General features: G+C 41.7%; 1 protein-coding gene across 1 annotated transcript; it reads right to left on the bottom strand.

Moving 5' to 3' along the window:
• Positions 1-649: 649 nt before the first annotated feature.
• On the bottom strand, positions 650-7477 carry mrpl3 (mitochondrial ribosomal protein L3). Its single transcript, XM_080045192.1, has 10 exons — positions 7267-7477; positions 6435-6616; positions 6231-6322; positions 5149-5247; positions 3382-3481; positions 3169-3229; positions 2848-2959; positions 2642-2719; positions 2415-2492; positions 650-972 (listed from the first exon to the last, which is right to left on the bottom strand). Exons 1-10 carry the CDS (start codon positions 7338-7340, stop codon positions 823-825), a joined length of 1026 nt encoding a protein of 341 aa, XP_079901318.1. The 5' UTR covers positions 7341-7477; the 3' UTR covers positions 650-822.
• Between the last annotated feature and the right edge of the window lie 3220 nt (positions 7478-10697).

Here is a 10697-nt window from a genome sequence, read left to right as displayed (position 1 = left end):
ATTTAAGAGAGGGACACTTTGGAGGACATGATTCTCATTTGTTTATTAATTGCCAGAGAAGGCGAGGAGGGTCCACACTGTGCAGGAAAAGGGGGGATGGGGATCTGCCCCCCCCCCCCACACACACCAAGAGATTCTCTCATTTAAATACTGCCGAACACAAACATGCAGACTTAAGCGCCCAGTGGTTCCCTCTGCATCATTAATGTCCTCGTTTATCCTCTTATGCACAAATGTCAACCTTTGTCAGCCTCCCTTTTTCTGTCCCTCCACACCTTCGCCAACTCATCTCTCCCACCCTGCTTGTTTCAACTCCTTTGTATTTGCTTCCATGCCTTCTACCCCATTCCCCCCTCCCTACATACCCTTTCCCTGATGTCTGCATTCTCCTCACTCTTTCACTGTACTTTCTGCAGCTCATTGTTTCCAGCTCTCCACTTCTCTCTCCCCCATCCTGCGCTCCTGCATAGATATTACACATTTTTTCAACAATATCTGCCTCTGTCTCGTTTTGTTTTTATTGCCTTTTCTTTCTTTCTTCACTCTCCCTCTGCTTGGGAATCCTTCATAATGACATCACTCTTACAGTTACCATGGTTTCAAGGGGGAAAAGGACTGTAATAACTGTTTGGAACAAACGGGCAGGCTGTGTGCTGTTGTATGTCAGAAAAAGAAAGAGAAAAAAAAAACTAGGGAGGGGCTTATGACAGGAATTACTCTTTATTACAGGAACCAGACACAGGCTGTGGATTTAAGTGAAAACGTGACAAGTGTGTGTGTGTGTGTGTGTGTGTGTGTGTGTGTGTGTGTGTGTGTGTGTGTTCAGGTCAGTGCTAATGATGGCTCTGTGTGAACGAACAAGTTGTCAGCGTACAGGTCTTCATCCAGGTCGCCTTCCTCTTCGGCGAAGTACGTGGGGAAAGGAGGGTCGAGCAGGGTGGAGCTCCGGTTTGGCAGCACAGTATCTCTAACCTAAAACACACACACACACACACACACACACACACACACACACACACACACACACACACACACACACACACACACACACACACACACACACACACACACACACACACACACACACACACACACACACACACACACACACACACACACACACACACAGTTATAGGACTAGCTGTGAGGACACCCACACAAGCGCTTTGAAAAATGTTACCTTGGGCACAGGAAAACGTGTATTTTTCGAAAAATTCTCTATAGTCATCAGCAGAATGCAATTTTTTTCTTTTTAATGTCAGAAGCAAAACAGCCTTAATGATTTACTGTTCATTTACTTTATCCTCCTTCTGCCTCGGCTTCATTTTAAAAGCGGTTCAACTGTCATAACAAAGCGGTGGCTTTAATTGTGCAGCAGGCGCAATGAAGCAGAGAGGCGATATGTTTTGTCACAGAGGTTAGCACAGACAACAAAAGACAAACAGGCATTTTATTTAGCATTTTACAGCCACAATGAGCCATGGAGTAGAGGCTGAACACCTCCTCAGCAACGTGACCCCGTTTACCGTCTGTCACGAGAGGCAAGAAACCTCATCACGGTCGCAAAATATTTTTGATCCGACTTGTTATTAAAGAACATCCTGAGATTGCGTGGCTGCACTGTACACAGATAGGCCAGCTGCTGCTCTGTTGTGTTCCTGAGAAAACCCAGCTGCTCCAGGAGTGTTCTGCTGTACAGCGCACTTGCTTGCTGCTACCATGGTAACCACAGGTGTCGCCAAATCAACATTTTTCCATAGGGTGGCACTGCGCACCCGAAACTCACTTTTAAAACTACTGAGCCAGACAAACAACGGATTAATCAATAATGAAAATGATCAGCAGCTCTAGCCCTATTCTTCATTTATATTCAATAAAACGTGGCTGTTTGTTTACTCAGGGGCACGAGGGCTGCAGAGAATAATAAAAACAAACAATAATGTACTAACATTATTAACCTGCACATGTGCCCCTCGTATAATCTGGTGTGTGTGGTGTGTATGTGTTCGTGTGTGTGTGCGCAAGCAAGAGAGCTGAGCTGGGTGAAATGCAAAGCACATTTGTATTCATTATCGCTTGGCAGCTAAACAAATAATAGGCTGTGTTTCCATGCGCGAGCACACACACACACACACACACACACACACACACACACACGGATCACAACATGCTGAGTATGGAGATGGATGCTGTGAATATTACTAACATCACTACACTCACGTAAGAAAACACACAGATCTCCATTGACACTGCTGAACCAGCACGGTGTCAATGGAGATAGATCACACTGTCTTGCGGTTGCGGTGGCGTTTTTACAGGTGCAAGGTCACGCGCCTTTGTCAGAACACTAAGCATGCTGGGGTTTGGTTGACCTTCGACTTCACTTGGAGCGTGTGTGTATGATTATTTTTTACCTTTAGTAAGCAGTTCCTGTGCCCGGGAACAGAGCCGTGAACGTACAGCACATTGTACTTGGTATTGACCCTCCATATCTGCAAGTGAGAGAGAGGGAAGGAGACAATATTAAACTGAAACTGCCGTCAAGGACAAACCAAGTTCAAGACCTTGTGTGTGTGTGTGTGTGTGTGTGTGTGTGTGTGTGTGTGTGTGTGTGTGTGTGTGTTTGCGAATGTGCTCGTACCTTCAGTCCATGAGCTGTGATGAAGATGTTGCCCATCATGCCAGGCATCTTCTTCCCTTTGAAAACTTTGGCTGGATCCTTGACACAGATGATGAATGACACACATGCTCACATAACTGGATTATGGGGAAGCCAACTGTTCATGTCTGGCCAGGATTAGAATCTCACACTGTGTGTGTGGGTGTGTGTGTGTGTTTGCGTCTTACCCCTCCAGGTCCAGAGGCTCCCGGTCTGCGATGAGTTTTGGTTGAGCCGTGGGTGGCAGGCTGACCTTTGAACCCATACCGCTTCATAACGCCTTGAAAGCCCTTACCGATGCTACACACAAATACACAGGATCATTTGTTTTAATGTTTAGATTACATTCATGGTGAATTGTCTCAGCGGATTATGATATAGATAAGAGGTTTACAAGTTTGTTGCAAAGTCAATAAGTAATCTATCGTCAAAAACATGATTGGAGGCAAGATGAAATGAAAGGAGAGAACGCCAGCGTGGAGGAAAAGCTGGCAGAGAGTAGAACTCACGATTTGGCTGTGACGTCCACGTACTGGCCAGGACGGAAATGTGCCGCATACAGAGGCGTGCCTGAACACAACACAAACAAGATGACATACAAAATATGTGTCTAAAATCTTGCCCTGCTGGCAACCACAACATAGATTCAGTCTAGCCATGATATGTGGGCAGTGTTGTGATTGACTGTGACTGTGTTAAGTTAAAAGATGTTGCGTATATACCAGGCTTTATGATGGCGTTGTCGGAGACTTTAAATGTGGCCACTTTCTGTTTTGGGGGGACTCCAGCATTCCTGAACAGTTCCATTGACGTTTCAGACCTCTGTCAATCAGAAAGAATATATACATAAAGATGAGACGGAGGAAAATGAAGTGATAAAACAAACATGAGCAGTAGTTAAGACTCTGGCATTTTGAAAAAATTTACCGTGGGCCTGTGATGACTGTACGGGAGCCAGACACACACACACACACACACACACACACACACACACACACACACACACACACACACACACACACACACACACACACACACACACACACACACACACACACACACACACACACACACACACACACACACACACACACACACACACACACACACACACACCGAGTGTCTCTGACATTTGCTTTCACTCGGCTCGCTCTCTTCTCAGCCCCTCCAGTTACTAACTCACTCTCTCTCTCTCCCTCCCTCTCTCTCTCTCTCTCTGTTGACTGAATATCTGACTGCCTGCCAAGCTTCACACTCTGACAAACTCCTGCTTTGACTGGAGAGGAGAATTCGTGACAGGGATTCAAAACAGCCTCACATCCGATAAGTGAGACCGCCTGACACCGCCCCATCAAGCACCCATTGAATGAATTACATATGATTTATGCTTTCCCTTTCTGTTTGCTTGTTTAAAAAAATTTTTTTTTAACCATAAACAGATGGATAACATATTCAAAAAGGACAACATTTCCCGGTGTGCATACAAGAGGGTGATGTGTATTCTGAGGCAGTCGAGAGTTTATTACGAGCATTGGAAGACACTTTTGAAATGTACGTGTGTGTCTGTGCCTGCCATTGTCAGCTGCAATGGAATCTATTCTATATACAGTATAACACATCATCATTTTATAATCTCATTTATTTAGACAAACCGAGATGAAATGTATTCAGTGGGGGAGGCTACGGCTCCTGGATAAGTATAATTTCCTGACTGAGGGTCTGTATTCATAAAAGGGTCTTACGCCTAGGAGATCTGATATGAGCTCAATGCTACAGGGCAATGTCAAAATGCAGTTATGTTTCCATAAAGGTGTCGCACTGATTTGATTTTTCGGTTTGATTAGAAAATGTAGCCAGAGACTAAAATGAGCAAAAATGTGTTACTGGCTGATGAGAGGTGGCTACTCTGCGTTTATTAAAAGCATGGTGACTGGTATGATAAGATTTTATGTTTTCGAAACATTACAATTCAATACAAATGTAACAGTTCAAGTCATCAGTTTTAGGCCGTTTAGGATGTAATAACTGTTGAATGTTAGGCAATTGTCTAATTTTTTTTTTGTATTTTAATAAGAATTTTGCGGATTTAGCTGTGGATTATAAATACTGCTGCCCAATAACTTCTCATTAATACTTTCTTACCAAAACCATAATGCTTCCCATTTTTCATGCATAGCTGGACTAGGTAACAGTCTACCTCTAACAAATGAATAGATGAATTTCAGAAATAATAAAATGGACTGTTCCTAATTTCAACAAACTTGTTGTGGTATGACCATTAGCTCATGGTGGCTAATGCTAGGACTTCTTCACTTTTGTTTCTGCTGAAGATAATTCTATGCGTCAAAAAGACGACTCTACGAACAGTAAGAAGGCAGTGAGAGTTAACCAAAACGGTCAAAGTTACCAGACATTTTTAAACATCACAAAATATCAACTCATCCATTTCCACAGCTGTAAGACAAATGACATCAGCAGTTATTTCTTACGTGGAATGGTGATACGTTTTTGCCTCCTACAATGAGGGCGGCGGTGTGCCCATCATATTCCTCCTTCGACAAGTGCTTTATCACATGGCAGTCCTGCACCTGAATACACAAGACAAAGAAACAACAATTTGACTTTAGATTAACAATGTGCCATTCATTTCGTCCTGCCCACAACAACAACAAAAAATGTTTGCAATTAGATGAAATCCCCCAGTGTAGAACAAGTTAATACAGGTCCAGTCACTATATTTAGCAAAAATTATACAATGCAAAATATTAACGAATAAAGAAGAAAGAGAAAGAATCCCACACAGAGGCTACATTTTTTTTTTAAATAAAACCGTTTGCTGTATTTATTCATCGCACACCTTCGGCTTCACTTCAAATAAACCCTGTCATGCCAAAGTGGTCGGAGTGCTTTGACCTTGAGAGAGTACATTGAAATGCTTTTGTAGTTCCAGCAGGTGAAAAGAGAGGGAAAGAAAAACGAGAGGACTAAATGTGCTAAAGTGCAACAGCAGATGGGGACAGGAGGTTCGGTGTAGCCTTGAAGCTGACATTAAGTGGAGGTGAACGTCTGAGAATTGCCCGACTATTAACGTTGACATTTTAGTGGAATTGAAACTAAGGCTTTGTTATGCCAGCCACTGCACTGTGTCATTATCAATGAAGAGCAGCGTGAACACAAAACATATTAGACGGCAGGACTTAAGGTGGTCTAAATAAACCGGACATCAAATACTTCCTGTTTACACACTGAGGCATCTCGAATACACCATCAATTTCAAGGTTTAAAAAGGTGTTCAATATAATGTGTTCAATACACAGAACAATCCAATTTATATATATATATTTTTTTACCTGCTACTCATGTTATTATGGATTACGAATCACAAACACATATTACCATTCCAGAAGAATATCTGCTGCTGCTGTTATGATGCAAAGCTAGAGTCTCGACAGAAAAGGCAACTTCTGTGTCTGTCTGTCTGTGTGTGTGTGTGTGTGTGTGTGTGTGTATGTGTGTGTGTGTGTGTGTGTGTGTGTGTGTGTGTGTGCGTGTGTGTGTGTGTTTGTGTTACCTGCAACATGGTGACAACATGTCTTTCTCCTGTTGTCGTCCAGATAGGAGCCATCCCCAACTTAACGGCTACTAGCCCGGCTCTTCGACTACCTGGGGAGGGGAACAGATATATTAAAAATGAAAATAAAAGATAAAAAAACGGTTGCAGTGCGAGGCAATAGGAAGAGGACTAATAATAATCATCCCTAATCACGCCACCTACCTTCCGTCCATTGGTGTTGCTGCCAGGGCTCATCTTTGAGCGGATTGAGCTTCTCAGCCGTTTGTCTTCTGTATTCTTGTGCCGCGCTCTTCCTCATGTACTCCTGGTTGTCTTCGGAGATGTGTTCATCGAACCACGTGGTGGTTTTCACCGTCCTAACACAAGCCACCAAATGGGCAGGACTGCAAGGAAAGAGTTAGACTAATTTTTTTATTTTTTATTTACCATTTTGTCTGGTCTTCGTCTATACATTTAGGTCAATACAATGTATGTGAGAATAACTAGGGATACATGTCAATCAGAATTTCAGTTTACAGAAATACCAAACAGAAACTAACAGCCAACTTTCACATTTGAGGACATTTTTGCCGAATGATTTAAATGTGTGAATCATTGCACAAATTAAACAATGATCAACATTGTTGTCTCCTTAATGTTTCTGAGGATCAACACTTCAGGGTAATTTTTTTTACATTCACTGCATATTGACCACCTACATTGACATTTGCTTTGCCACTGTGTCATTGGAGGCACAGTTTGCCTTGGCTTTAAGTACATCCCTCGTTTGTAACAGTGCTGAGAGGGACAGCTCAGTGCCTCAATAGAAAGCAGCAGAGATTTACCTTGCTTTCCTGTTTTCTTTAATGAAAACAATGATATCATTAATCGTTTGGTAATAACAGGCACGGGCCTTATGACAGCACTGAATTGATCTGCATAACGGTACCGCTATTTCCACGCAGCGACTAAGTTTAGCAAAGCTTCACGCTGTCAAGTTTACTTCAGGTAGGGTAGGCTATGTTAGCACAACTAGACCGTTAGCGTTAGCTACCTTTCAGCTGCTGCTCGGAGAGAAAACAGTCCAGTTCCACGCTGAAGAAGAAAGCGACAGCTCCACGCCGCCATTGCGCTCTCCACTACATACGCGTACAAATAAATATATGTATAAAAAAAGTCTACACTTAAACTAGAAGGACATGGGGTCTCACGACATAAGCACAACCATGCCTTCGAATTCGTCCTGTTCCTAATGTCACCCTGGCTACTTCCGGTACATGTTCAAAATAGCTCCGCAGCAGTGAAGCTCGTGCCAAAGGTTCCGCACCGCACAACCATAGGCAAGGCAAGCCAAGGCAAGTTTATTTATAAAGCACATTTCGGACACAAGGCCATTCAAGGTGCTTTACAGATGCAAAAACAAAAACACATCAAGAATAGAGCACACATTAAAAAAATACATAAAAAAAGCGAATGAGAAACATGAATATAAATAAAACATAAAATAATTTAAAAATTTAAAAAGAATAAAAATAAATAAAAATTTAAAATTACAGGTTAAAACGGAAACAGTAAAGTCTTCAGACCTGATTTAAAAGAGCCGAGTGTTGAAGCGGACCTCAAGTCCCGTGGAAGTTTATTCCAGAGCTTTGGTGCATTAAAACTGAAGGCTGACTCTCCCTGTCTAGTCCTTACTCTGGGGACTGTCAGTAGCCCAGTGTCAGATGATCTGAGAGCTCTGACTGGTTTATATGGGATCAGCAGGTCAGCGATGTATTTGGGGCCTAAACCATTTAGGGCTTTATAGACCAACATCAATATTTTAAAATCAATTCTTAGAGTGACAGGAAGCCAGTGTAAAGACCTAAGAACTGGGGTAATGTGATCCACTTTTTTGGTCCTAGTGAGGACTCGAGCAGCAGCGTTTTGAATTAGCTGAAGCTGTCTGATTGACTTTTTAGGAAGGCCTGCAAAGACACTATTACAGTAGTCAAGTCTACTAAAAATAAATGCATGGACAAGTTTTTCTAAGTCCTGCTGAAACAGTAGCCCTTTAATTCTTGATATATTTTTAAGGTGGTAGTAGGCTGACTTAGTAATTGATTTAATGTGTTTTTTGAAATTCAAGTCTGAGTCTATGACTACTCCAAGATTTCCATAGGTTGTGTTATTGTTTATTTTTTTATTAAAGCAAACGTCGTCGCTTGCAAACCCAGTAAAATGTATACTCACAAAACGATAAAGCTCTTTGTAATGTGCACATGTTTGTTTAAAATGTAAAGTTGTTTACATCTAATCCAGCAAAAACAATTAGGCTATACATGTTGAATTTCAAAGTTCTTGCTTGACTTCATCATCCTATTAGATCTTTTTCACCAAATTTTTGTTTTAAATTTCCATTTTGGGGCATTATAAAACAAAACAAAACAATATTAAACAATCATAAAAAATAATGAATAATGAGCAAAAGCCTACTGGACAAGGATGTATTGTATAGCCTACTTCAGTGGTTTCCTCTCATACCCTCTGACACAGATGTCAGGAGGCTCATGTGCCATCGGTGTATGTACGGGGCGACCGTGGCTCAGGTGGTTAAGCGGGTCGGCCAATGATCCAAGGGTTGGCGGTTCGATCCCCGCTCTCCCACCTGTGTCATGGTTGTTGTGTCCTTGGGCAAGACACTTCACCCACCTTGCCTCGTGTGACTGTGTATGACTGCTGTATGTTTGAGGTGGTGGTCGGAGGGGCCGTAGGCGCTGAATGGCAGCCACACTTCTGTCAGTCTGCCCCAGGGCAGCTGTGGCTACTATGGTAGTTTACCACCACGAGTGGAACCTGGAACCCTGTAAAGCGTCTTTGAGTGCCTTGAAAAGAGCTATATAAATCCAATCCATTATTATTATGAGTGAGTGTGTGTATGAATGGGTGAATGTGGTAAGATATGTAAAGCGCTTTGGGGCTGAGAAAATCGGCTAGAAAAGCGCTATATAAGTCAAGTCCATTTACCATTTTACCATGTGTTGAATACTGATCTGACCACCAAGGACTGAGGCATGTACCCTCTTGACAGCCCAACTTTGGTTTGCCCTAATTAACTATATGGAGATTAGTGAAATTAATTTATTCTTGCATTTTAATGTCAGTCAGGGAGAGGTAGAAAGGCTGAAAGAGAGATGTTTCGAATGAAGATGTCTGTGAGCCGACAGTGTTATGTCTGCGTGTTAAGGAAATGTGTATGGCAGTGTGAAGACTTGTGTTTTTTTTGACAACATGGCAGGGCTGTCCGCAAGAGAGACAGTCAGACATGTGATATATACCTCAGTTGAGGTCTGAATACAAACAGGCTGCATATTCAGAGACAGAAAGAGACAAAAGCCCCCAGGACCGAGAAAAAAATGAATTAACTAACAGACTGCAGCCTTCTTTCTTTGTTATTATAGATTAAACGTCCTCATTGAATGCCTGAACACACACACACAGGTTGTTTTTTTCCATTAGGAAATTGCATTATTATCACTACAGGCTAAACCCCAAATCTAACACTAACCAAGTCATAATAACAAATATATGGGTTTATTAGTGGCGACCAGCTCTTTGTGCCCATATGGGAAGTAAGTCCCCCTTTTGTGACAGTGTGAACATATGTGTCCCCAAAGTAAACTTACACACAAACAATCAGATCACACGGAAATGAGAAAACCAAAATGTCTTTATTATAATCATCATGCAGAATACAGGGGCGAAAAAAACAGTTTTCAACTCACAGATGATGAGTGCCTACCACACACGCGTTGCTATCCTCCCGAAAACTCTTTACAATATAAGAAGGTTATTAAGAAATTATTACAATTATTCAGTTGTTCGTTTCCATTTAGCAAAATCCCAAATAAATCCGTAGAAAAGAACCCGACACACCCAAGACAACCCTGAATGACAGAGATACTTTATTTCATAACTAGCAAGCGGCGGCTGGAGATTGGATATTAGCAGGAGATGCATTATGCATGCATTTATGCAATACACTATAACAGGGAAGCTACCATTCCTATAAATAACATTTGCAATGCTAATTCGGAGCATATACCTACCCACAGATATATTTTGGTATTTACTTGCTAGTTATCTAAATAAGGTAGGAATGTCATATCTTTGGGTGGGCTATGGTCTGAGTCTGCATGCTGGATCAGGAGACTGCTCTTATTTCTATAAACTTCTTTCAGATATACAGTAGATATTAATAATTCCCCAGGTGATGCCATTTTGGCCAAACATGCAATAGTCATCAATGGAGTAGTTCAAAAATTGTTTTCACCAGAACGAGCTAAATTCTCTGAGCTAGACTACTGTATGTAGTATGGTTACGTGTTCATGTTTGCTTGTGTGCGTATGTGTGCTTGTGCTTTTCCATGTGTATATGTATTATACAGTACATAAAGTATATATATATATTATATATATCTGGGTGTGTATTTGAGTGTTCATTTG

The sequence above is a fragment of the Ammodytes marinus genome, assembly GCF_949987685.1.
Source record: "Ammodytes marinus genome assembly, chromosome: 17".
NCBI classification, from domain to species: Eukaryota; Metazoa; Chordata; class Actinopteri; order Uranoscopiformes; family Ammodytidae; genus Ammodytes; species Ammodytes marinus.
Note: the sequence above shows the minus strand (reverse complement) of the source record. Positions and strands in the feature narration are given on the sequence as shown.

Coding starts and splice junctions, on each gene's coding strand:
- mrpl3 (XM_080045192.1), bottom strand. CDS start 7,340: ATGGCGGCGTGGAGCTGTCGCTTTCTTCTTCAGCGTGGAACTGGACTG. Junction 6,323..6,434: donor GCAACACCAATGGACGGAAG/GTAGGTGGCGTG, acceptor TCCCCTCCCCAG/GTAGTCGAAGAGCCGGGCTA. Junction 2,493..2,641: donor TCACAGCTCATGGACTGAAG/GTACGAGCACAT, acceptor TCTCACTTGCAG/ATATGGAGGGTCAATACCAA.